Source organism: Protomyctophum bolini (assembly GCF_963924005.1).
Source record: "Protomyctophum bolini genome assembly, chromosome: 3".
Classification (NCBI taxonomy): domain Eukaryota; kingdom Metazoa; phylum Chordata; class Actinopteri; order Myctophiformes; family Myctophidae; genus Protomyctophum; species Protomyctophum bolini.
The window spans coordinates 37135590-37163043 of record NC_137864.1 but is presented as its reverse complement, the minus strand read 5'-3'; the positions used below and the strand labels follow the sequence as shown (position 1 = coordinate 37163043).

Here is a 27454-nt window from a genome sequence, read left to right as displayed (position 1 = left end):
ACGGGCACTGCTCCCGCAGGCACCACTCTAGTGTTTTAAATTAGAAGAATTTGACTTCCAAATTAATGAAATGTGTGAGAACATAACAAAATAGTAATTCATGTGAAAGAATAAACACAAAATAATTAACCAATGACTGAAGTTTGTAGACAATTGGCCCAGGTGAAAATCTGAACTAAATTCTATATAAAGCAGGGCCTGGCTGTAAACAAGTATCTGATGCTTAGTCCAGTTACCCTGGGTAAACATAGTACCTTTCCTTTCCTTTGAAACCGGCTCAAAAGTGTTTAAAAATCAATACACTCTCCGTCTGAAGTTTCGAGTTCAAAGCTTGACGTTTTGATTCTATTTACTTTGTTGCCATCAGGTGGTCATATGTTGATACTACATATATTTTGATGTGTGTGACAGACTGAGTGCTGACCTATGACCTACAGTCATAGTCTATGCAATGCATACAAATTATAATTGTTAAACGTCAGCGTTACGTTAGTTTGATCATAGTTTGTTTGTCTTGTATCTCTTATTCTCTTCTATCACACACACCAATGCAGCATGACACTATATGTACATAATGTACAAAATCCTATCTAACAATAAAATAATATTCTAAAATATCAATACTATGAGCATTATAAATTAAGATCCTCGATCGAGAAAAGAACCACAGCTGAACTGAACCAAGCGTCATAGCCGAATTCACCCTTAACACCAGTAGGAGGCAGTAATGCCAGTGAGTGTGTAGCGTATATCCTACTACTACAGAGGCAGAAGAACGCCACGGAGCTAGCTCACGATATTATTCAGCGTGTAGCTAAGCATTGCAACATATAAAGAAAACTATTCAAGGTAACCATTAGTTCATGTACTTTTCTTATCGATCTTTGTTAGCGGTACATAACATTTCGTTTCGCCTCAGGGTGAAGAAAGCTGCCTTTTAACCAACAGTGAATGAACGCGAGGTAGAATTTATCGGCGGCTAACCATTAGCATGTACCTTCAGTTTGCCGTTGTCACGTCGCAGTTAGTCGTGTTGAAACCTGCTAATGAGTGTACTCTAGACTAGAGTGTGTATTTGTATTTACTAGTTGGTTTATGTAATTGACCGACCCTGTAACGGACCGTATATGATGGTATTTCTCGCGTGTAATTGTTTGGCGAGCTAAAAGGACCTGGCTCTTTGTCGGCTAGCTTGCTAACTAGCTGCTAGCTTGCCAACTAGCGGTGTGAGTTTGAATGAGGGGAAGGAGGACGCCGGAGTCCATTGTTTATGAATGGAAGAGGGAGTTTGCCGTGCGTAATACCATGTTATTAAATCACTGTTTAATTGCTTACATCCAGCCGTCACGTTTTTAATTAGTGTAAGAAGATTTTTTACCTGTTGATGGATGGAGATTCGTCGTCCTCCTTCCAGGTCCAGATGTTTGTTAACCAGATAAAGTTGTGTGAGAGAGAGATCCTCAGCTGGCACGTCTGTAACGGCATGACCTGCCTGCCCTCAGATGCACATCTCTAATGCAACTACCTCAAGTACCTCAAATGACTTAAACTGTAGAACACACTGTGTAGTAATTTAACTACTACAAAATTAACCAAAAATATTTTACTCCGCAGCTGCCGTTTTATGACTGGTATTTCAATGCTTGTAATTAAATAAATCAGTCCCTACCCTATCCGATTGTTTAAGAAAGAGCGGCAATCAGATAACTCAAAGTTTAAAAAAGAGGAGAGGCCGGATATAAAATCAACACTTTATTAAAGTTAAAACGCCAAATGTTTCAACTCGAAAAGGAGTCTTCATTGGGCAAGTATGAGATTGTTTGTTTTGAAAATGTGAAAATCACATTTTCTTTTCAGTGAGCAACACTATCGTATGTCAAAATATTAAATGCTTTATTCTTTCTCGCCCCCGACAGCATGGCTGAGACCGATGTCGACAACGAGCTGCTGGATTATGAAGAAGACGAGGAGCCACAGGGAGTTGTTGAGACCGCAGCCCCTGCAGGCAAGAAGGAGGTGAAGGGCTCCTACGTCTCCATCCACAGCTCTGGCTTCAGAGACTTCCTGCTCAAACCGGAACTTCTCCGTGCAATCGTTGACTGTGGTTTTGAGCATCCCTCAGAAGGTGAATACTTCTTGGAGATCAGCAAACTCATTTTAGATCGCATTAGGTCAAATGTGACTTCATGTGGGCCTGCTGCTGGACCGGTTGTCCACACGTGTGGTTTCTTCCCCAACCTGCTCACATGTCTGTAAAATCCTTCCACACAGTATCATCAACTCTTGAAGTTCAATTTATACTGAGGGTTTTACTGTTTGCACACTTTGCACTTTTCAGCAGATAAAAATGCGTACTTCAGCGAGCGCAGTGATGGGAGATTAATGGGAGAAATTGGCATTGCCAACTGTGATCACAGTGGGAGAACTGACTAAAGAAGGGTCTCATAGTTGGACAGACTGGGGTCAATCACTAGTGTCTATCTTAGTGTACATACGCAACAAGCTGTTGGTGCAGCAGGAAAGCGTGAGGATGGATGTTGTACAGATTCAGAATAGTTGTGGATTTATTTATCAACCAATTATTTAGATTATCTTCCTCAAAACTGCCCCTTCGCTGGCTGACAGTTTGACTCTACAACGCTGCTGTTAACTCTTACGTTGACACTAGATTTTCAAACCGCCATAAATCAGATTCTTGGATCGCTGTCCTTGGTGGATTTTCTGCCATCCACATTTTGGATTTAATTTGTGCCTTTGCACTGCGACGCTGCCGCCATGTAAACGCTTCTGATGAGAGGTAAAGTGTGCGTGTTCCAATGATACTAGAGTGTGTGTGTGGGGGGGGGCGGGTAGAGATGGAGTTAAGGGCCTTTCAAAGTGAACCGATGAACGCACACGTCGCATGGATCAAGGACTGGTCTGCTATAGATAGGTCTGTTCTAGAGGGGCGCATAAACACAAGCGTAAAAAAAAAGCTAAATCCAGGTCTGGTTAGGGCCGATTCATACTCTTATTTTACCACTGTAGTGCCGAAATGATTTCGGCTCGTCAGAAAATTTCAGTAACACCAAAGAGACGACTTTAGGACGGTACCCCCCCCCCCCAACCTCAAATGACGTCACATTGTAGGCTCTACAGAGCCGAACCGACTTTTATTCCGCTCTAAAATAGGACTATGAATCGGCCCTTAGTCGTGGGTGTGTGCACGAAATGAGCACGCGCACAACAAATTCACGGGACCGCGCTCTCGTAAATACGCTTGTGATGGTGCCCCTCGACTTCGCCGCGCATACAGAAAAAAAACGCAGGTTTCATTGAAATTGAACTATAGGCGTGTTAAATCGCTTCACGTTTGAAAGGCCCTTTAGACTGGAGAAGTGGTCTTGGGCTGGCTCCTTGGTCTACATGCATAAATTCTAGGACTCAATGACTCATTAACATATCTAATGTTTTAATCTGTGTGATACTTGAAAATGAGCAGTGCCACTTTTGTTTCAGTGCAACATGAATGCATACCCCAAGCCATCCTGGGCATGGACATCCTGTGCCAGGCTAAGTCTGGTATGGGTAAGACGGCAGTGTTTGTATTGGCCACCTTGCAGCAGATAGAACCAGTGGATGGTCAGGTGAGTTGGCATACTCTTGTTTATTTGTATTGCTCAACCAGGTCTAGTCCTTGGCTCCTTTGCTACATCTCGGATCAGTCAGATCCTTTATTCTCCTCTCATAAGCTGTTACACAGCCAAAACTTAAATCAGGGACATTTTAGCTTGCAAAAGTCCTAGCCAGGTGATGGGTGTTTTCTTTCTGGATGCTTAAAGTCTTTGGAATGCCCCGTTTAGCAAAAAATTATTCAGTTTTCATAGAATTGCATTAACCAATTTCAAAGTATGCGTTTCAGGTATAGGACACGACATGATTCATGTTTCATGTTTATTTAAGCCTTTTATTTGTTATTGTTCATATTCGTCATTTTTTATTAAAAGGTATTTAGATGGCCCTTAATTTATTTATAATTCTTATTTCTTCACAACAGGTATCTGTACTTGTCATGTGTCACACACGAGAGCTGGCATTCCAGATCAGTAAAGAGTATGAGCGCTTCTCCAAGTACATGTCCAACGTCAAGGCAGCTGTATTCTTTGGTGGCATGGCCATCAAGAAAGATGAAGACGTCCTGAAGAAGAACTGCCCCCACATTGTTGTAGGCACACCAGGCCGAATTCTGGCCCTCATCCGAAATAAGACCCTCAACCTGAAAAATGTGAAACACTTTGTTCTTGATGAGTGCGATAAAATGCTGGAACAGTTGGGTGAGTGGAGCCTGTGAAAGATCAATTCTCTTCAGCGTTTTTTCAGGAGATGATATTGGATAGTTTGCAAGAAATCTCAGCAGCAGACCAATGTCTAATTTATTAAGTGATAGCATTCTACTAGACTAGAGTATGAATTAAGTGTTTTCTTTGAACCCCCACCTCACAGATATGAGGAGTGATGTGCAGGACATCTTCCGGCTGACACCCCACGAGAAGCAGTGCATGATGTTCAGTGCCACACTAAGCAAGGAGATCCGTCCGGTCTGCCGCAAGTTCATGCAAGATGTGAGTTATGGCCGCTGTACCGAAAGTACTGTTTGGGGCTATATTGTTTCTAGATTTGATTGAAGACGGTATTATCTCATATTCATTTGTCTGTTCTGTGGTTTTATTGGATTGCAAAGTGATTAAGAAGATTCCTTTAAATTTGCATCCCTAATGAGAATTCCTCCTCTATTCCTTAGCCCATGGAGGTGTTTGTGGATGATGAGACCAAGCTCACCCTCCACGGCCTGCAGCAGTACTACTGCAAATTGAAGGACAGTGAGAAGAATCGCAAACTCTTTGACCTTCTTGATGTGCTCGAGTTCAACCAGGTACACTTACACAACTGGCAACTGTTGACTAACACATATGAGACGGTATTTGGGGTTTTCTATGGGTGCACATTTTTTACTTTTGATGTTAGTTTGTGTACGCCAGTGTACCCAGCTACAGCAGTTCTGTAATGCATTTAGTGTTTGCAGTTTACCTCACTGCAGCCCACTTCTGACTGGTTTGGTCAGGAGAAATGCTTCTCTTGGCCTGATGTTAAAGTGAAGCGGTTTTCACAAAGTGTTTTTTAGGAGAAATTTGTGTTCTTTAGTGTGAGGGTCTTCAAAAGAGGGTCCTCAGAGTTACTACAGATCTGCACACAAATCTTTGTGTGCAGAAGGGATACTTTTTTCCCACTTGAACTCTAGTATTCCGGTTCTGAGGAGAACTTGAGCCAAAAATAGCATATCTAAAAGCTTAATACCTCGTGCTGTGAGTCGTTGTGAGCTTGTAAATTGGCTATTTTCAGTACAGTGTTTAAGTGATTAAATGTCAGAAAATGCATAACACAATACTGTTCTACTGTTTGCGCGTCCTATTTAGGTGGTGATCTTTGTGAAGTCCGTGCAGCGCTGTGTGGCCCTTTCCCAGCTGCTGGTGGAGCAAAACTTCCCTGCCATTGCCATCCACAGAGGCATGGCTCAAGAGGAGAGGTATGGACAGCTGTAGTGGACACTGGGTTTCATAACTTCTCCAAACAGAAAGCACTAATGTTGCCCTTTATGTAGGCCTACAGTATATATCTCTGCTGCCTGGAAGAAACCATCCAACTCCAAAATGTTCATATTTTAGGAAATGAAAAGACATCTCAAGTGGAGTTAGGTGGTTTTAATACTTTTCATTGGTTCAATATTTTTTTGAGTGGTGCAACCACTCCAAGGAAAAGCAAGCAAGAGAGAGAGGGGAGTTGCACCACTCGGTTCACACGGGAGTGATTATTTTTTTAGTCTACACACAGATGTGAAGCGTGTTCAATAGCACTGATTTATAGATAGTAATCAAGCCTTGAAAATTGTTTGTATGTATCCAGACAGCAACAATATTTAGAACAGAATTATTACTCAGATTTTCTTATTCTTTCGTTTTGGGTCTGAGAGTCTTGGGCCGTGGCTCAAATGCCGAATAAATGATGGGCCTTGATATGAAAAGGGTTGAAAACCACTGCTCTACGCTCTCATAGCTAAATAAAAGCAAACCATCTTTTGTATTGTGTGATTTGGGATTTGATGATGTAACCTATCGCACCCAGGTTATCCCGGTACCAGCAGTTCAAGGACTTCCAGCGACGTATCCTGGTGGCCACCAATCTATTTGGCAGAGGCATGGACATCGAGCGGGTCAACATCGTCTTCAACTATGACATGCCAGAAGACTCAGACACATACCTTCACAGAGTAAGTACAGCAGTTCTATGTTCTCTATTTAGGCTGTCTGTGTAGTTTTTATGCCTTTAATCCATTTAGACCCGAGGACACAGCTGTGTCGCTTTAGCTTTTTAAACTAGCACTATTTTAAACTTTTGAATTTGGCACAAATCGTTGAATATATATTCTTTCACAGTAAACGTTTTTAACTCCTCTTTGCTTCTGGGGGATCCTAGGAACAACATATTTTCAGATGGGGGTCGTTGGCCAATTACATACTGTATAATTAATGGTTTGAACACCACTGATATAGAAACATGGACCTTTCAGAAAACTGTCATGATTTAGAAGACATTTGTAGAATCCTTTGTCAGGTCTTAATGGGTTAAAGACGGACAGACAATTCTTTTTATTCATTTTTAGAAGTTATTTTTCAGTTTGGTACATTTCTGCTCCCATTCCAAAGGAACCAGTTTGTGTTCTGACCTCCATCTTCTTTCTCCACCAGGTGGCCCGTGCTGGCAGATTCGGAACTAAAGGCCTGGCCATCACTTTTGTGTCGGACGAGACGGATGCCAAGACTCTGAACGATGTGCAGGACCGCTTTGAGGTCAATGTAGCCGAGCTACCAGAGGAGATTGACATCTCCACATACAGTAAGCAGCACTTGATTGAAGCTATCCAATAATTTAATGGCGTAAATCCAAGATACCATTGACAAAAAACACTTCTTGGGCTAAAAACGGCCATTGCCTTCATCACAAATGTGATGAGGTCAGCCCATTTTGGGGACATTTGGTGGCTGGCTACGGCCAAATTTAGTCCAAGGAGTGTTTTTCATGCAAAACGAATGCATGGAATAGATTCAGAATCATGAAAAAAAAAAACTCTAGTTTGACACGACACATGCTACTTGTAGCATAATGAAATTTAGGTTGTCAATGGTGGCATCTTGGATTAAGGCAAATTTAGGGTATTTGCAGTGAGTAGATTAGATCTACTAGCCAGGATAAAAAAAAATCTACCCTAATGTCCTGTCGGAATCGGTTGAGAAACAAAATAAAGCAATTTAGTCCAACCTAAGAGGAATTATTTTGTTAAATTATGAACTTAGAACACAGGGGCCTGATATGCCATCTTTATCTGTAGCTTCTATTCTCCATGAGTAAGAAGCCAGAAGTATACTATTCACTGTAAAATTATAGCGGAGAAGTAATAAAACCATTGCAGGGCAATGTTTGTTTATGGCTTTACTTGAACCCAGTCCAACTTGCTAAGCGTTGCTTCTTTGACATTGGAGGGGGTTCATCTTACTACCTATATCAAGTCGGGGATCAGAGAGAAACCATTTTACTGTCATTTAAGTGTTTTGTTTTCCCATAACTGCAGGAGAGACAATACTGTCATTTTAAGGGTGGTTTCATATCCAGTTCTTGCTGTTATCTATTCTCAATATTGCTTTTACATTGTTGGCTTTGAAAAACATTCTTCTTCTCCTTCTTTCTTCATTTTCAGTTGAGCAGTCCAGATGAATCTGAAGTCTTCCTCATTGAAGATCCATGTGTGGCCCTCATTCTCAGTGTGCATTTGTAGACACAGAAAATGTGTGTTTATTTTAAAGTCCTGACCCCAGTCTCCCTTTTGAAGTTTATAATCATGAAACCTTTTTTTTTTATTTGATCCTGTCTTCGGAGGGTTGTTATAATCTTCCTTGTTATAACGTGGTTGTATTTTTTTTTGGTTAACGGAATAAAAACCTTTTTATATCACATTATTTTACTGTGTTGATTTACTTAATCTGGTTTAAGTTAAACCACATCATTTACTATGGTTAGGATTTATACAATAACATACAGCAAATATTGCAGTGGTCTTATTCTCTTATGAGGTACACCATTATCCTTACAAGCAGGGGGCAGTATCACTGTGGCAGGAAGATGTTGCATGTCTCCATTTCCCTTCTGTGTATTGACATTGCATGCGTTGCCAAATGAGATAATTTGAAACTGGTCAAGTTAAAATAAAACACGAATGAAACCTGAGCACAGGTTCACATAGCTTTACCCACTAACTGATAGATATAAAGCAACGTGTGAGGAATGGAACATAAAAGTCAAGGACAATAGTTTGATTGAAATGAGTGTATTTAGAGAATCCAGTCTTTAAAAGGCTCATGTAAAGAAATATTCATGTATGACATCTGAAATGCATTTGATGCAAAGAAAGAAAAGGAAATGTTCCAAGGACCTGGTACTGGTCCAGTCTTAGCTGGACACTTGTCTCGTTTCCAGATAGTGCTCGTTTTAGTTAAAACAGTCCGTAGGCTAAAAGGAGCAGAGCTATCATTCATTACCATCCATAAATCTACTTTTAGATGGCTTGTCATTTCAGCACACTGTAAACAACTCCCAACAACGGTACACTGTGTACTTTAGTATGTAAAAAATCACACCTGTGTGAACTGAGGGGCGCTCTTATCATACATCTCATTCTGGCCAATCACAATTTGTACTCACGTTTGTGTTTACACAAAAAGCTGGAAATGGGAGGGGCTAGCTCCCCTCAAAAAGTAGTGACATTTTTGTGATTTTTTCTTCATGCTCCTTTTGGGACTCTTTCCACATAATGCGATTCTTTTTTTCTTTCTGCCTGTTCTGGCTCGTCAATTTTGATTCACTACTCTCACACTGTGAGATATGTCACAACATACAATCCCTGGAGCTACTGATGTAGGTGACTGCATATTGCAGCTGCCTGCTGAAGTACAGGACCATGCTACTGTGTTACTGCTGTCTTGTTCCTCCATACAGGTTAGGCTGAGGACCTGAAAATATCCCTTAACATCCGGCCCAGCAATTGGTCCAGCGTTCAAGAAGTCGAAGGAACTTCAAGGCTCTATTTTAGGACCTGTGTCTGTTTGTACAGGAGTGGACTGGTATACATTTCAATCCACTTCAACCACACCTATTACACTTTAGTTTGCCTATATTATAGTGAACAAACACTTCACAGTCGCAGCAAGCCCTTCCTGCCTGTAGTCATGACTGGCAGGTTAGCAGCCTGTAGTCAGGGTCTTCACCCAGTTGGTGAGCAAAAAGGCTCTTTGTCATAAACATCTTCCTTCATCAAGAAAGCTGAGTTAATTGATTCAACAAGGCAAAACTCCCCACGCAATTTAGTCAATGAACTTGTGTGTGTCACCATACATCCAGTGCTGTGGTGGGAGTGCTACTTCGTTAAGATGGCCACAGTCATCGCTGCATTTACAGGACTGGATGAACATGGCTGACTTCTGGAACCGCCCGCCATCGGGGCAGATGAAGCTCACCGGTACAGTGCGTGTGCGGCGCGGGGAGCAGCAACGCCCATCTGCACACCCACCGCAGTAGTTGGGCCGGTAGAGCCGGACGCTCAGGCATTCTCCATAGGACAGTCGAATGGGTTCCGGTGCTTTGTGGATTGGAGTGCACTTCTTTCCTCTCTAAAATAAGATAAAATAGGACAACACATCAATGACCTCTGGTCAGCTGATGAAAATATGAACATGAAAAATTAGGAATAGGAAAATCACGTCCTGTAAAAAAGGCATTTCATGGATTTCAGTAAACATCAATTGAGCATTAAACCTTTCCATAACAGCCATAATTTCACATTAAATAAATGCATTGATTTGACATTTATTAAATATAAAGCTGACTATTAAACATTAAGTATACACACTCACTTCCTATACACTCATTAGCAGCAACGGTTTTAACTCATTAAAACAGCAGATAAAAGCAGTCAGAGAGAGAATTCGTCCACAGCTTGCCTTGTGTCCAACAGGATTAATATAGATGTACCACTTCCCCTCGTTCTGAATACACGGACAAGGTTGAGCTATGGACAGTTGCTTGGCAGGAATGCCAGGGGTGGGGGACTATATATAAAAAGGCGCCTGCCTGCCACTGAAACACCAAAGGCTCAGTTCCCACTGGATGTAGAACCTGGCTTCCACAAAGTATTTTAGATTATCTCTATCCTTTGGAATGAATATTATGTTAGTGCAAAGACCACATTTATACAGGGACATAACCAAGCAGTCTTTTAAGCCTCTGATTATTGTTATCTAAGCAGGGAAAATCCAAGTTCCGTGTTATTTCTAACCTCAAAGACTGTTGAAATAGTCTTTGGGTCCACAATTTGGTTCATGCTCCAAGGGTACCAAGTAATGTTACAAAATAATTTATTGTGGTCTCTGCACAGGGACCATTAGGAATGGAAAATAATTACTAGAATCCCTGTGCATGTGTAAATATAATGTAAAGAATTAATGTTTACCCAGTTTAACCCCCTATTTGGGCATGTCATTATAAGTGCACTATTACTCCCATGAGAATGTCAAAGTATATTGGGCTTAACCCATCAAAAAAGGAGTAGTTCACCAAAATAAAATTACTTTTGGTCATCAAATTATTTTGTATTAATTTTCTATAATTATTATTGCTTAACTACTCCTTTAAATGGTTAATCCACTCCAACAATCATCTGTGTCCACTCTCCTCCTGGACCTGTCAGACATACATCCCAGGAAGCTATGCCATGTTATTACAAGCTTAGGACTGCTTACGGACGGTAGTTATTTATACAGGAGTTGACCTAATATTTTGCAAATCGTCGCTGTCGGGAGGAAACCACAATTTTTTTAATATATATTTTTGAAGTTGGAGTTAGGTGGTTTCTCCCTGACAGCAGAGATATTTTCCTTATAGCGTTGCAAGCTGCCTTTTCCTACAAGCTCACAGCGTGTTGCATAGTGAGGTGTTGTAAGCTTGTAGATCAGCTATTTTCTGCACTTTTGCACAACACTGTCATCATGACAAAGTATAAAATAGGACTTTCATTTATGAAGAAAACAAGAGGGACATGGTTTCTGCACTACAGTGGCGATAAAGTAGTACGCCCTCCGGAATAGTCTCCACCTCAGTTCTTTCACTCACCTTTGTTGGGGGGGTCACGCCCTCACACGGGCGTACGGTACATATTCTTCTCTCTCTCTCCAGCTTACACTGGGGGTTGCTGTTGGTGATGCGTGACGACACACCCATCCCACAACTACGTGAGCATGGAGACCAGTCAGTTGTCTGAGCCACACACTGGAGATGGTTCCATACTGAAGGGAAGGACACACACACACACACACACACACACACACACACACACACACACACACACACACACACACACACACAGAGGTAGAGTGGCAGAAAACAAAAAAGGTGAAAACAAAACAGAGACATGCTATGTATGGCATATATACAGTATGTATGGGGATGGGCTGTAATTTGCCAGAGGGCAATTAGGGGACAGCATTCCCTGTTAGCACAAATGATCGAATGCACCTCTTGCTTATAAGATTTTAAGGGGTGTCAGTAAAACCGATGTACACGCTCAAAATTACACCTCTGAAAAAACTACCCACAATCGCAGAATAAAAAGAACAGAGACAATGAATAATACACTCGCTCTCAATCTTACCAGGCCACTGTTTATACCCTTGTTTGTTTTCCCAGCCCTCAGGGTTGTGTTGGGCCAACTCATTTCCCAGTGCCAGCTCATTGCCTGGCTGGTGTGGTACAGGAAGGTGAGGTCTGGACTGGTGTTGCCATATTAGAGGCATCTGTTATATAGGGACAATAATAATCATATAATTATAATAATAAGATACAACGGAAATCAGTGATTTCAGAATCCTGCCGTTATGATTGCATGTTGTGCATTCGCTTGAATCAAAGTAAATTGAAAATATTTTCTTCTAACTTCTAAGAATGCTTTGTTGTAAAGGCAGATTTTTCTTTTCTGAACTGGCTCAATGTGCCTTTTATACATGACATAATGTTGTTTTCGTATTTAGGGAGTATTACATGTGATATGTGATCTGATTATGTGATCTGATTATAGAACAAATTGTCAGTATACATCAATCCCATGATTCATAATACTACCCATATTATTAATCCACCACCATTAGTTAATGCACATAACCCCCTGAACAAAAGCTATAAAATCAGGCTGCTCATTTTGTTACATGGATTTAAGACGTTTGTGTATATATAAATGTTTTTCTATCTCATGTGAAATGGATGGAGATTGTATAAAGAGTTGATAAAAGCAAACCTTATGTTTAGGTGGCAGGCGCCAGATGTCCTTATGACAGTCGACACTGAAGCAACACTTCCCTGGAACCTTGACCATCCGTGGGTAAGGACAGGAGAGAGACGCTGGGGGCAGACGGTTGTCACAGAGAGGGGCACAGCCCACAGCACCATCTATGCAGGTGCACTGATGCTTGCAGCCAGCCTGGAAGCTCTCGCCATTTTGGTACATTCTGCCATTGTACTCACAAGTCCGGCCCTCCAATTTTGCTGTGAAAACACGGTGAAGGCACATCTTGTAAATAAAGCATGTGATTATAGGTATGACGTTTGAAAGAATTGACAAATAAATACAAATTAATTATACAACCTTTTATGCACATAATAGAGGGTATGCGCATGCATAAAGTGAATGGCAGATCGAGTGACAAAGTGAGTGACAAAGTGAATTTAATGTTGTTTAAAGTAATTTAATGCAATCAAATAGGACTTTTCTGTTTGGATGTATGGGCTGTCAAGGCCAGAAAGTAGTTTTCTGCTACTCAGTAGGCGTTCCCACATAACTTCCGGGTATGATGATGATGTCACGCGCATACCCTCTTCCTTGTAGCTCGTAGATAGGCTATTTTTGCCATGCAACACCACTATGAAGTATAAATCAGGTTCAAGTGGTTAAATGCCTATGGTGTTTTACATTTTCAACGAAACCGTATCAATAATGTCTCTTTTAAAATGATGAGCAATATGGATATTTTGGGAATCATCCATGCAATGTCTGGTATCTCAAAGATGTCCACATGATTTTTAGCATGTCTGTCAGATTCTAAGGACAAGGCTGTGCTTTGAAATCTGAAGGGATCTTTTGACAGAACAGAGACTCTGACAATCCTGAGTATGTCTGAAAGGTATTTGTCACATTCTCTTGTTTCAACGGTGGAGAGACCAGTCATCTTGTGCAATGTTTTCCCTGCCTCGTGACAAACAAACACAGAATAACGTGATACCACCAGCACACACAGAACCTCACACGGTACAGAAAGCTAGCTAGGATGAGGAGAGGTATACGGGTCAGGAGAATATCACAGGAAGAGACAGACTCCTTGTCACCAAAGCTTTGAAAATAAACTGCTATTCATGGAGCTGTCTTCACATGGCATGGAGGGGTATTTTTAACTCCTCATCAGACATTCACTACACAGTAAAATACCCCTACCGCCATCCAGCTGGGCAGTCAGTGGTAACAGTGTTAAATGTTCTGATGACTTTCAGTTTCAACACATGGTTGAACCTTGACAGGGGAAACCTGTTGGCCATATCGCCTCCCTAGCTCCATGTTTCTCTTAAGTAAGTAGCCTTGCCGAGCCATGGGGCCCATAGGGCAGGAGCCTATCTCCTGTTTCTGTAGCGTGAGGCAGCTTGATGTACAAGTACACCCCCTGGACATGACACTAGTATGTCGCAGGGTCTTTGGTATGACCCGGCCGGGGATCGAACCCCGACCTCCCAGTCTCAGGGCGAACACTCTAACCACAAGGCCACTGAGCTGGTATGTTTCTCTTAAGGCATGGCATAAACAAATACAATATAAATCTCTAATAAGAGGTTTTTAAGAAACAAATATATGGAAATTATAAACATTCTGTTGAGAATTAACAAAGTTACGTACATTGCCTGAAAAGGCTGTGTGCCCATGTCACATGACTACAGCATGCTTCAACCATCATATTCACTGTTCACACTTCAATGTACTGTGTTATAATGATTAACATGGCAGAGCTATAAAGTCATTTCGTCCCCCACTGCTATATTTACTTAAATGTAAACAGTACCAAGAGAAGTTTATTAGTGTTTACTTAGGGATTCACATTGTTTTGATGACTAGAGGTATGTGGCCACCCACCCACAGCCCTCTGCCCGCACACATTACATTTCCTCGCGCCTCACCTCGACAGATGCCCCAGGCCGTGGTCACATCATTGCCATAGTTACACTCCAGGCCCTTGTGGTGGTCACAAGGCATCATGGGGCTGCAGTCTTGGTTAAGCTGTGCGGCGCACACCTTGCAGCACCCACAGCTGTCTGGCATGGCACTCACTCCAGGCGGACATGCCATTAAGGGCTGTGCAGGGCACTCACACACCGCCGGGCAGCTGGCAGTCACCTGGAGGGATAACGAGGGAAAAAAGGCGAGAGAATTTATTCATGCCAGTTCTACAAGAAGGATCAAAATCTCAGCCAGTGAAGTGTGTACGCTGTGTATGTGTGTGTGGTGGTGGTGGTGTAATAGACTAGTCTAAACTAATCAACTTTTGCTTAACTACTATTACACTCCACTGAGTGACTAGTAATATTTAAGCAAAAGTTGATTAGTTTAGAATAGATTTCGATTAGTGTTCAGGTAGTAGATTGTACAATAAATAGGTTTGTGACTGTTTTTGAACTCCCAACAATACTGAAAGGGTCACACTTTAATATCACTCAATACAGTGTGGCAATTTGTGGGGTGTGTGGATAACAGTATAGCCAAAGTCAGTTCTGGACCTTGGTGTCTAGACAGAAAACAATCTCCTCCTGAATTATGATTCGAGTCAAACAGCACTACACTGTAACACACTGCAGTTCTTCCAGGAATCAAAGCAATCATATTCAACAAGAATTAACCTGTCTATAGTGTTAGAAATCCTAGTTTAATAAACAGTTCTAGTCTTGATTTTAGCATACAGTCTGTCATGATCAGCTAGAGATGACAGACACTATATGGCACTTCCTCTGTATTAATGTGATTATCACAAATATCTAAATATCTTACCTGGTTGATGACTGTCATTGTCGAGAGTGCAAGATACAGCATAAACGCCATGATTGTGACAAAAAAAAGGAAATAATAATAATACAGCCTACACTATTCGTCCCAAACAAACTTGAAGAGAGAATGTCAGCACAGTCACTACATATATTTCCCTTGATTTAAATCAAGAAATTGTCGAAGTGTATCAAAGTTTGACTCCGTCCCCTTATCCCAGGGTGAGGGTTTGAGCCAGGGTTTAGTGCTCTCTGTAATAACGGTGACTGGGTTTCCTAATTTATATATCCTACCAGCGAGTCGCTGGACAGGCTCCGCCCCTCGTCATATGTCTACCCAATTAACATGCGGGCAGCGATCCAGAGACATTCCTAATGGGTGGAGTTAGAACAGGAGCGAACTTAGCGTTAGGAGTTGACTTGATTAGGGGCGTGCTTGGGAATGAATACAGCCATTCATAAAGACTTTCCGGACACTCTGTATTTATTTTATGGGTTAAAAACTCAAATGTAACCTGCGCTTTCAAGTCACACTTACACACATTCCAGCCTTTGTGGCCACCGCTCGTCTAACACCAAGGTAAATATACTCAGCTGGTTGGTGAGTGAGCCAGACGGCACGGTAACATTAATAAGACCTCCACCCCAGTAAGAAAAAGAAAAAGAATAACAAAAAAGGGAGATGGAGAGGAATTCAGTCTGTCGAGAGCACACTGAACCGGTCCATTTGGTTCCATTTGTGCACTCAGACCTGTAAGCCTTAGGTCTTCTTTGAAGGGCTCCAAATGGACCCAGTGTAAGAAGGGATAAGGGACAATAAGGTAGCCTATTGGTGGCCTGAGATGGGCAACACACGATCATGACATAAGGCCATTCTAGCTTGCATTTACATTATTTTAACATGGGCTTTGGTTGTTTTACTCTGTTGAATGTTCCATCTCGACTTTTTATGGGCTAGCCGTTAATTCTGATCATTATTTCTAAACCACACGGTGCTGACATGGGCATGACGACTCGAGGATATGAGGATGTGGAAAGAATGGAAAAGGTCAGGGTAAAAACAAGCTTATTGTTATAAGGGCAGCTCAGACCAAAAACCTACTGACTGCCCCCCCCCCCCCTGCTTCCTCTTCAACCACTAGGTTTTCCTCCAGCCCACCTACCCCAACACAGAGACTCCCTTTGATGAAAGAATGTATGAAATGTGATATGAAAGGTCTGAATGTCAGATTTGTCAGAGGTGTAGTTGTTTATCCCTACGGTAGATGGTAAAAAGTTCAACATCTCTCCCATGTATAGAACTGGTTCTTCTTCAGTTGGCAGGATGTGTGGTTTCTCACGAGGGTGAGTTAGGTTTACATCTGGATAGTTAGAATTATTACATAATCGTCTAATAGCTATTATTTGAGATAGTCACAATTATTTTGTCATAATCGTCGTAATTGTTTCCATGTTCAAGAAATGTTATTTCTAAAAGTAGAAATAGCAGATAAGATAAGCTTAATTACAACACGTCACTGCAGATCAGCTAGTTTGAATATCTTTACCTTTTTAAAGTATGAAATGAATAAACATTTATTTCAGTTATTTGCATATCTGCCCTGTGCATTTTTTGATTAAAGCTGCTTTACTGCTAAACTCAAATTATTCACTTTTATACACATTTCTGATGTTTGTACCATGGATGGGCATGACCAACATCATAATAGAACAACAGACATGCTGAATTATACTTCTTGTAGCCATACCGGAAAAATCCACAATACCTGCCTCTCTGAAACAGGGTACATCTTAAACTTCTGAATGATACGTCTTTTTATGGGTTTATGAAGATGTAGAAACCATTTAGATATTACTTTGAAGAGTCAGGAACTCTCAAACTCAAGATTGTACCCCAGCACACAACGCAACTCAGGAAAACATGTAATAAACGAGTAGAGGACCACACAACTAGGCTTAACTTAGAGATAGTGCACACACACACACACACACACACACACACACACACACACACACACACACACACACACACACACACACACAAGCTGTATTATGTTACTTCTGGAGAATAGATACTGATGAAATGGTTCTCTGTTTAGCATTCCAAAAACACATCCCTTGTCCTATCTATCAGAAGTGTGGTACACAAAACCGCACACGGTTTGTGGCCTTGGTTTTGGAGAGAACCTCTGTGAGAGTCTGTCACATATTTACAGGATGTGACATTGTGGTCATGGAAATCTGAATGCACTGAGGTTATTGAAGAAAAACTCTGATTTTCAAGAGACATTCAAACAACTTGGCCAGACTTGGGATGTTTCAACAGAGCTCTTTGACCGACTGCAGCAGTTCACTTGTAGCTGGTACCTGTCTGGGACCACCTCCAGTGACGTGAACGAGATCTGCTACCATCTTTTCTGTGCCAGGAGAGGAGAGTTGTTCCAGTCAACTCCCACCATGTAGAGAATGTCTATTTCTCCATGCCCTCCGTGCCAATTACCAGACTAGAATATGGAGATGCTCTCTGCAGACTCACCCATCTGCACCAGATCCCATACAGAGTGGATGGACAACTGTTGATGGTGGAAAGTTAGCAATTCAGTGGATGTGCACAGCCCCTGCACCAAATGTAGTCCTTGAGTTTTTGGCTGGTAAATGTGCACAAGTATGCAAGCTTCCTAACTGCAGTTGTCTCAGCAATGGTTTGAGATTTACAGACCTCTGCAAACCAAGCACCTGAGGAAGATTCAATGCCTATAGTTGATGCCTCTGATGAAGAGGTTACATAGTTCAATACAGCCATTGACGTAATATAAACGTAATTTGGTGTTTTCAGTGTTTACGATAGAGGGTGCTCTTCCACAACCTGTGCAACGTTAATCTACGGCTTCCGAATCAGAGGTAGACAGGAGAAAATGTGATCAAAACCAATCCAAGACATGTGTAGTATTATAGGACATTTTGGGTGCAAAATGACCTTGACATTGACCTTTGACACATGACCCTGAACTTTAATTGCTTCAGTCACCTCTTAAATCAACTCGGCACCCCAGAATCATCCAAATCGGTCCATTAGTCGTTGAGTTATGCCTTTCACTATATACCATTTTTTCATCATATATCAGAAACAGTAAGGGCCAAAAACAAGTTATCAGTTGCCATTTTAACATTGCTATCACATCATTTCATAAACTATGTAGCAATACAAAAATCACATTGTCGCTTTGTCCCTTTTTATGGCAACAATATCCGATAATAAGGCCTCTGGCCTAAGGACTAATTGTGGATTTCCCGGTATGGCTACAAGAAGTATAATTGTTTGTTGTTCTATTATGATGACGTCTGACATCCAGGAGTGCTAAATTGTGTGATAGCAGTTTCAGAAGGGCAGCTGAATATGATTTTAGGGGTATAGTCTGATTATGCAAAACCATATAATTCATTGTTATCTAAACTCCAAAATTATTCACTTTTATGCACATTTCTGATGTTTGTACCATGGATGGGCATCAAGATGATACCACATATGTCTTGTCCATTTTTAGGGCAACGATATCTCACCCGGCCTAAGGACTATATGGGGGAATGAGGAACAACGTTGGATGCCTAGGAATATGTGATGTAACATGTAAGTAAAATTTTAATTTTAATTTTTTTTTTGTCATTGGTCGAAAAAACCTGGTCGCAATGACTAACCAATCAGGAAGCAGACAGGCAAATCGACCAATGACAAAGCTTCTAGGAAAATATTTAAATGCAGATTGCAGCCCCTAGATGTAATGTGTCACAGAGATTAAATGTTTTTGGGAGTGCTCTACTGTCTGCGTTCTACTGTATGAATACAAAAAAAGGTCATTACATTTTTGACATATTATTGCTTATAGCAGCTTTAAGAGGCAATATTTTGTATTCATATCTTCTAATATTCAAAGCCCAAAACAGAATTTAATCGTTAATTGTAATTATTTGTGTGATAATTAATCATCAACCTAAATGTGTATTGTGACAGCCCTATGATTTCATAAAACATCATCACGCTAGTGTAGTTGTTTGTGCTACAATCCAATGGACCCTTAATGCTAGTAGATATCAGTGTCACTGGTGTGTTAAAACAATAGCTAAAATGGTATTAAGTTATCAGCTGAACTGTCAGACTAGTAGTCATCCATGGACATTTCTACACATCCTCCAATTTATAAGCATAAGCTATACTTTGACCTTGAGCTATTACCTTGAACTTTGATATACGAAAAGAAAACGGGGAAAAAACTATTCTGTCATAATACTGTAGCCTACACATCTGCCAAATTTGATCCAAATCTGATAAAAATGTATTGTTAATTGTGATTTTGGTTAACCACCCGAGTGGTCCCTTAAGAGTCTCCATCTAACAAGGGGTGGTTAGTGATGTTACAGTTGAGATGCGTGCACATAGAACATGGTGACACTATGCTCTACGAACACGGCACATTCTGAAGTTTAATACACACAGAGAAATATACAGTATTGGACAATGGATATGTGACATTCCCAGAATATATGAAAACAAGGATAAGAACCGAATGAACAGGAACAGAACATGCATCTCATATTTTTGTGCACAGACGTCAGTCTCTGATAAAGTAGTTGATGCTGGTTATCGTATCATGGATATCAATATACATGCATAATGTAGATCAGTGATTCACCACTGGGTCAAGCAGCTAAATTACAGTTATCACGGACAAACAAATAGACAAATACATCTGCAAACAGATTTATGAATGCAGAAATTGAACAAATTGCAAATTGTTCATCCATTTAGCTTTAATGAAGAGGGAGGAAGTTGGAACATGTGTTGGTTTCTAAACTCAGACAATTCAGAGATCTTTCAGAATGGACTTCCAATTCCTCTCCTTGGCCCCTCTGACAATAGGTGTTCAAATCCTACCAAAATGTTTTTGGAGACAGTTAAACATGTTTAACAACACAAAACATCTAAAACCACTCATGCTTGGTCATGTATTGTGTCTCCAGCAAGGCCTTTGCCGTTACAGGTGTAACTTGTGGCTGTAAATATGTGTGACAATAATATTGTATATTTTCCTCTCCTTTGGCTGGGAGTCAGAAGCCACGCAGCGATACCCACTGAACTGGTTTAGCTCCCAGCAAACTCTTTCCAAATTATCCCTTGGCAGGATGCAGTTGTCTGTGTGTGTGAAACAGTGTTTTGACCTAAATGAAGGCAGGCAGCCAGGCAGGCAGGCAGTCTATCCCAGGAGGAGGTGAGATGATTCACCCACTTCCACACCATGTATGACCTTGCTGATTGATGGTTGGCTCCTTTTAATCCTCTAGTCCAGGGTGATCCAAGGATCCAACTGGTGATTCTTGGACCACTTGTGGTCTGGTCTATGCATGTGGTCCCTGACCATTCATCTAGTAATGTAGGAAAGTGAATATTTGTATTCACGCCTCCATATATCGATCACGCCTCCATATATGATTGCCAATCCATTACGCCTTGTGACATCACGCCTCGTGACACGCTCCATATATGGCTGTCTTCATCTCACGATAACCAGTGTGGTTGCCCCAAACGCGAGTCACACTTGCAAATGAGTCAAGTTGGAGCAACACATGGATCTCCATATGTGGAGCTGACTATCATCACCTGGATCTCCATATATGAAGATCACAAACCCTGAATAGCCTTACGTGGTTTGACATACTAGATCTGCATATATTGAGCCGGCCAGCAACTCTACATCTAACCTCACTGACACCAGATTAATTGCGCCGCAGCTAACTATGGAATCGTGAACTTCCTGTCTGTCTGTCAGTCAGTGTATCACTCAAAATCCCCATACATGGGGAAAGCCCAAATATATGGTGCCCAGATCTCGTGACATCATGCGATATCATCAGGGATGGAGATCCCTGATGTCATTGTAAATGCAACCTGCTGTCGCAATTAAGCCCATAAAGATCCCTGTTGTCATCAATATTAGTAGTATATGGATATATGTCAGAACCTGTTCTGAGTTGACATTCCATATAGGTTTATCCTTCTGTCACAATTAAGTCCATATATGGAGATCCCTGATGTCATCAATATTAGTAGTATATAGATATATGGCAGAACCTGTTCTGAGTTAACTTTACATTCCATTATGTTTATCCTTCTCCTTAAACTAGACTACTAGAGTTTTCAACAGGCCCGAAAATTAAGGACCGGCCCTGCCTAGTCTGAAAAAACAAACATTTCTTTCAGGATTGTCTTTTAGTGACAACAATGCAACCCAATAAGTTGCATGGTGACCCTTTGGTGTGGTTAGGGCTTTAGTCCGACCGAATACTAACACTATTCCAAACCCTAACCTCAGTCTTAACCAGCCACATAGTTCACTAACCCTAACCACAGTCTTAACCGGCCACGTAGTTCACTAACCCTAACCTCAGTCTTAACCGGCCACGTAGTTCACTAACCCTAACCTCAGTCTTAACCGGCCACGTAAGTTGGACTAACGGGAGGTCGGACTTATGGACGCATTGCCTCACAGTGCAGCATATTTTCTAAATGGAAAATCACTGCTGCAGCATATGGTGTTAATTTATGGTGTGCCAAGTTGGTATTTGAAAAATGGATTGGAATAGATCACGTCAGCCAAGACTTGGTGTCATTCAAAACACTTGCATGCATCATACCCACAAATTATTACTATGATTATTACAATTATTATTAGTGTAGTGTAGTTAAAAATGTATGTTTTGTATCTGTATTGTATCTTTCATTCTTTTCCTCTTCTGATGAAGAGAGGTAGCAACAATGTCCAAACTACAGTAAATATTAAGATTCATGTAGTGTCCAATGCATGGAGTATGGTAATCTGGTGCGCCATCTGCTTCATATAACTTTACTGACACTTGTCAACCTGTAGGTGTCGGCTGATCAGCTAGTTGGTCCGTCTGTCTGTCCGACATATCAAACTACTGGCTGGACATTGGTTGACATGTGTTAATCCTTCATGAGTATAGACAAATCCATGGAGCTGAGGTGTCGCATTAAGCGCAGTTTGACACCTCAGAATTGATTGTTTACACCTGGCATACAGGGCACTGCTCCAGATCAGAGATTTGTGTAATATAAAATATGCCCCGCTCCCCCCACAGTTCTGGCACTGATGATAATTTCACAATTTCCTGTTACATTTTTAGCACCACTGGTGAGAGTATGGGCACAGGGTTCGATTGTTGGGGAGGGGGCGAGGCATGGAGTGAGAACCAGAGAGAGGTGGATGACAGGTGTTTCATGGTAGCCTAATAATTTGCTTTTCCAAAGGGTGGAGTGAGGTCTGTTCTGTCCCAATGGGGGCTCTGGCAGTCTGAGGTATTTCACACGAGAACATATAGACCCCAGGTATTTCAAATGAATATAAACCGCTTGTGCTTTTAAGATCACACACACTTAATGAGAAATTTCTAAAGTCATATACTTCAGAAATACTATACTTAGATGTAAAGCAATTCATGTTGTATAACATAATTTCAATGCAATTATCCAATTGACGGTCTGAAGTTGTGGTTTGTGGGCCCGGAGAGGGAAGACATGGAGAAAAGAGTGAATGGAACATTTTAAATAATTTCTAATAATAGTTCCTACAGTGGAAAGAGAATGGGAAAAGAAAAGGTGTGCGCGTCTTTAGCCTTTTAGGCCCCTTTCTCCACAATTTAGTCATTAAGCCAATTAATTCCTGACCAACATTTGTTTGTTGTCACTGCTGGCTCACGTGCCAGTGAGGAGCCCTCACCGGGAAAACGTCCTACTCCTCCTGCCCAACACTCCACTGGCAGGGCCACCCCAGCCTGTAGGAGTACATGCAGTGACAAAATATAACCCTCCCTGCCGTATTTATGCATATATGTCTATCTTTGTGCATTTGCAGAATGACTACCTCAAATAATGTGCAAAATCATAGTCACTAAATATGGCATTGATAGGCTATAGGGCTTCTGTTGACAGTTAAAACTCACAGAGCTCTGCAAGTGTGCAGGCCTGCAGAGCTTTGCTAGAATGAAAAGAGGGGATAGGATAGGACTTGTATTGCAGAATAGGGCAACAACACAGTTGGATAATGTTTTCTGGGACAGTTTCTCCCCCTAGTGTCAATTTAAAGAACTGAAATAACTCACTTTTTTAATGCCATTCACTTTTAGAAGGCCGATGCACAGCTCAAAGGTTGGTGACAGCCAGGTTCATAGGACAATAGTGCTGTTCATTTGAAATTAGTTATATGGGTTCCAGAAATATCTATAGACTGACACCACAACGCGTATTCAGGGCGGAGTCACCACCCCCAGGGGAAGTTGTGATTTGCTCTCGTTCACTGCAATGCAATTTGCGGCATTTCCAAAACAATATTGCGCAGAGTAGCGATTATCAAACGTATTTGCAATGCCATACGTTGAAAGATCTGTTGCCCGTGGACAAGGCACGTTACCTCCGCAAGTTAGATATTATCGGCATAGATGTTTGTCCGTATGTGATTAAGGATTGGAAAAAGTCGCATTGGCAGCCATAGAAAATTCTGCCCAGGGTAAAAAACCGGATGTGACGTTTTTGGGCGTTCCTGTCTTATGTGGTGTCAGTGTTTTGCTGTTAAAATTTTCTCTTCTTATTCATCAAAATGGAAGCTTGAATTCAAAGTCGTACAATTTGTCACACGTTACCGCAGTAAGATTTGTTCTCCACATTTGACCCATCTCTTGGAGCGGTGAGACGCATCCAAGGAGCGGTGAGCTGCAGCCGTGCCACGCTCGGGAATCGTTTTGATTAGTTGATTTGACCCCCCAATCCAACCCATTGATGCTGAGTGCCAAGCAGTGAGGCATTGGGTCCCATTTTTACGATCTTTGGTATGACCCGATCTTTGGTATGACCAGGCCGGGGTTCGAACACCGACCTCCCAGTTTCAGGGCGGACACTCTAACCACATGGCCACTGTCTGGCTCAGGCCTTTCTTGTCTCTACTGTACTTTCTTCAAACCTCCACAAGGTGGAGCCACATACTACTACACACCGAAAGACATGCATTTGTTTGTATTTCAGCCCATCTTTACCAGAATCCAGATTTATTATAAACCCTGATGTTGAGCGGTGCATGCTCAACCTTCCTGTCAGGGTTTTTATTTTACTTGACACTGGTCAGAAAGCTATTTATGGTGACCCTGCCCTACTATCTGACCTGTTATTACATTCTTATTAATGAATGAATGGTGAGTGTGTGAGTGAAAACTTAGCTTGGATTTGGAGTAGAATATATGCACTATATTTACTGTCCATTTCTCTCTACTGACCACGCTATTAAATATTCCTCTTTTTGCTATAGTTGGATCATGTATCAGCATCAGCCTTTCAAGTGTATTAATCTGTCATAAATGAATGCGTTGTGTACAGCCTTGTTTTATTGCAATATCTCCAGCATTGTGATTGTGCAATGTGCGCACACACAATAGACATTCCCTGTGTTATCTTTCAACTCTTGTTCATTAAATTATGCTGGAGGGAGGAAAACACACACACACAAAAAAAAGAACAAATCATTCAGGGATGATTAAGTAATCACTCTATTAACCGCCTCCCTTCCATCCATCATTTGCCTATTTATCAACTGCCTCACTCTTCCCTTATAGTTATACCCAGTCACCCTCATCTCGTCCCCCTCCTCTCCACCACTTCCCTCCTTGCTGCCCTCTCAGCTATGCTATTTTCATTTCTTCTTTTTTCCAAACCCTCTATACAATCCTTTCATCTCACCAATTATTCCATTCCTCTTTTTTCCCATCCCCCCCCCCCCCCCCCCCCCACACACACACACACACATACACACACACACACACACACACCCTGCTGATCGTTCCCATCTCCCAGCTCCCGGTCGTTTGTGACGAGGCCCCGCCAAACGTGATTGGTGGGGCCGACAACCATTCCAACCCGCCACAGACAGCTGGTGCGTTAACACAGCTATCTCGGTCTGCAACATTTACAGATAACCCACATCTCTTTCTTTCTCCTGCCTCCTTCCATTCCTCATCGCCCCTCTCTCTCTCACTCTCACTCTCTCCATCTCTCCACACATTCCTTCCCTTCCCTCTGCTCACTCTTGACTCTTATGCATGGGGATCTTATGAAGACAAATGACACCTCTCAGCTTCCTCAGCCGGCTCCCATTTGCTTGCCTCTCTGGCTGCATGGCTGTAGCTGGAATTCCCTTGGAAAGCTCCCCAGCTTCGCTTTGTCACGCCCCGACAGGCCCAGGACGGGTTTTTTATTTTGTTTTAGGAACAGAGGAGGAACATTGCATTGTCGGCCGGAATAGAGTGAGACGTTGAGCTGGCTACTGTGGCGAAGCCAAAGCCCCAAAGCTCATCAGATTTAAATTGCAGAGGAAATGAAGCGTCACTCTAAAGAGGACCATTTAACTTCATTGTTACTGGAGGTTATTCTGGCTCAGATGACATATGGGGGTTAAATGAGGAATCCAATCACACACCGAATTCACACAAATCCCTGCCTGGTCTGGGAGTGTCTGGATTTGTGAACACTTGGAAACCAAAATAATTGAAGCAAGGTCATTATACGGCTCTGCAGGAGGCCCTCTAGAACATGGGTTCTATTATTTATTCAGCATCTGAAAAGAATATTTATTTTGCCGTTGGATAGGATTTTGTCCACAATTTCATGCTGTATTGATGTTGGCACCATAGGAGAGACAGGCGTTGTTCAAAATAAGAATTCTTCTACATTCTAATTGTGTATAGGCTATACTAGACGTCTTTCAAATTAAGTAATGCAGATGTTTAACAATAATGTAACTCTTGAGAGCGTAAAATGAAACTAAATGGACCCGTAGGGTGAGGGTCACTCTCAAGAGTTAAATATCTATACTCATTTGGTTACCAACTCTCCATCATTTAGGCTTTAGCTGGGAACCACCTGGAACCCCCTACACGCACACACACACACACACACACACACACACACACACACACACACACACACACACACACACACACACACACACACACACACAAAAATAGCTGATTGTACAGTATTACTCTCAAGGACCCCTGGGGGTCCCCAGACCCCACTTTGGAAACCACTGATTAAACAATACATATGTCTGTCATCATATCAAAGTGAGTACATGCTGATGTTCTAATGTTGTCACATGGGTGCATAAACTGCATATGTAGGCATGTGTGATCAGTGGAGATCATGATTGATCTGGATCTGAAAGGCTTTTCATCACCATCACAAGATGGATACACCAACCTGTAGATGTAGAAAGATAATGCGTGTGTGCACGCGTAGGCCTGTCACAATTGCACATTTAAGTTGATGATTAATTGTCACACAAATAATTGCGATTAACGATGTAATCTGTGATGATCTGCTAGTTCTGCAATTTTTTTAAATATGTTTGAAAATGTATAGACATTTTTCAACATGGAAACGATTGACAAATAATAATTGCGATTAGGTCTAGGCATACTCATGCACACATGGCATGTTGACACAATGGTTTCTTGAAATAGGCTTCCTAACCAGTAGTGGAGCAGACTTTTGAGGTGGAACACTGGCTTCTAGCATTGTGTATAAAAATAACGAAGTGATACTGGGGGGTGAGAGAGAGACGGGGAGGGATGTTGGATGGAGAGACAGACAGAGAGAGAGAGAAAAGATTGGGAGCAGACTTATGTGGTTGAACACAGTTTGCTCCCAGCTTTATTTGTAAAAATAACAAAGTTATAATGGGGAGGCAGAGGGAATCACATATGGAAAAGTAAAGTGAGGTCGTGCATGGTTGTGAAGGGTTCTTTAGAGGCAAAGCTGATTTTATACGATTAGAGGCAATCAGGCAAAGCTGATTTTACACGTTCTTTTTTAGGAAGCAGATATAATACGGTATGCTGAGAGTGCTGAAAGTGATATGGTGCCCTGGAGGCAAAGCACATTGATGGATTCCTTTGTTCTCTTTACACGACAGCCGGTGTGTAGTGTGTACACTACACTACAGTATGTGTCACCTCACCAGAGAAATCAAAAGTATGTTCCCACTATAGTGCTGTCACAACTAAACATTTAAGTTGACAATTGTCACACAAATTATTGTGATTAACGATTTAATTGTGTTTTTGGCATTGGAAATTGGAACTTTTAATATGAATGAAATGACTGTTTCTGTAATAAAAAAGTGCACAG

The 27454-nt window shown here is 41.6% G+C and overlaps 2 protein-coding genes across 2 annotated transcripts; one reads left to right on the top strand and one right to left on the bottom strand.

Moving 5' to 3' along the window:
- Positions 1-743: 743 nt before the first annotated feature.
- On the top strand, positions 744-8043 carry LOC308312646 (ATP-dependent RNA helicase DDX39A-like). Its single transcript, XM_080759309.1, has 10 exons — positions 744-849; positions 1917-2125; positions 3499-3626; positions 4037-4313; positions 4483-4601; positions 4781-4912; positions 5454-5563; positions 6160-6304; positions 6783-6930; positions 7790-8043. The coding sequence occupies exons 2-10, from the start codon at positions 1918-1920 to the stop codon at positions 7804-7806; spliced, it is 1284 nt and encodes a 427-aa protein (XP_080615435.1). The 5' UTR covers positions 744-849; position 1917; the 3' UTR covers positions 7807-8043.
- A 363-nt stretch (positions 8044-8406) lies between these two features.
- Positions 8407-15450, bottom strand: LOC308312604 (CCN family member 1-like). Its single transcript, XM_080759269.1, has 6 exons — positions 15218-15450; positions 14353-14569; positions 12431-12678; positions 11792-11933; positions 11254-11426; positions 8407-9755 (listed from the first exon to the last, which is right to left on the bottom strand). The coding sequence occupies exons 1-6, from the start codon at positions 15266-15268 to the stop codon at positions 9450-9452; spliced, it is 1137 nt and encodes a 378-aa protein (XP_080615395.1). The 5' UTR covers positions 15269-15450; the 3' UTR covers positions 8407-9449.
- Between the last annotated feature and the right edge of the window lie 12004 nt (positions 15451-27454).

Excerpts from the sequence above, each read along its gene's own strand:
- LOC308312646 (XM_080759309.1), top strand. The coding sequence starts at position 1,918 with ATGGCTGAGACCGATGTCGACAACGAGCTGCTGGATTATGAAGAAGAC. Across the intron at positions 4,602-4,780 it reads GCCGCAAGTTCATGCAAGAT|CCCATGGAGGTGTTTGTGGA; the intron begins GTGAGTTATGGC and ends TCTATTCCTTAG. Across the intron at positions 6,305-6,782 it reads CAGACACATACCTTCACAGA|GTGGCCCGTGCTGGCAGATT; the intron begins GTAAGTACAGCA and ends TTTCTCCACCAG.
- LOC308312604 (XM_080759269.1), bottom strand. The coding sequence starts at position 15,268 with ATGGCGTTTATGCTGTATCTTGCACTCTCGACAATGACAGTCATCAAC. Across the intron at positions 11,934-12,430 it reads GCCTGCCACCTAAACATAAG|ATGCCTCTAATATGGCAACA; the intron begins GTTTGCTTTTAT and ends CCTATATAACAG. Across the intron at positions 11,427-11,791 it reads AGGGTATAAACAGTGGCCTG|TATGGAACCATCTCCAGTGT; the intron begins GTAAGATTGAGA and ends CCTTCCCTTCAG.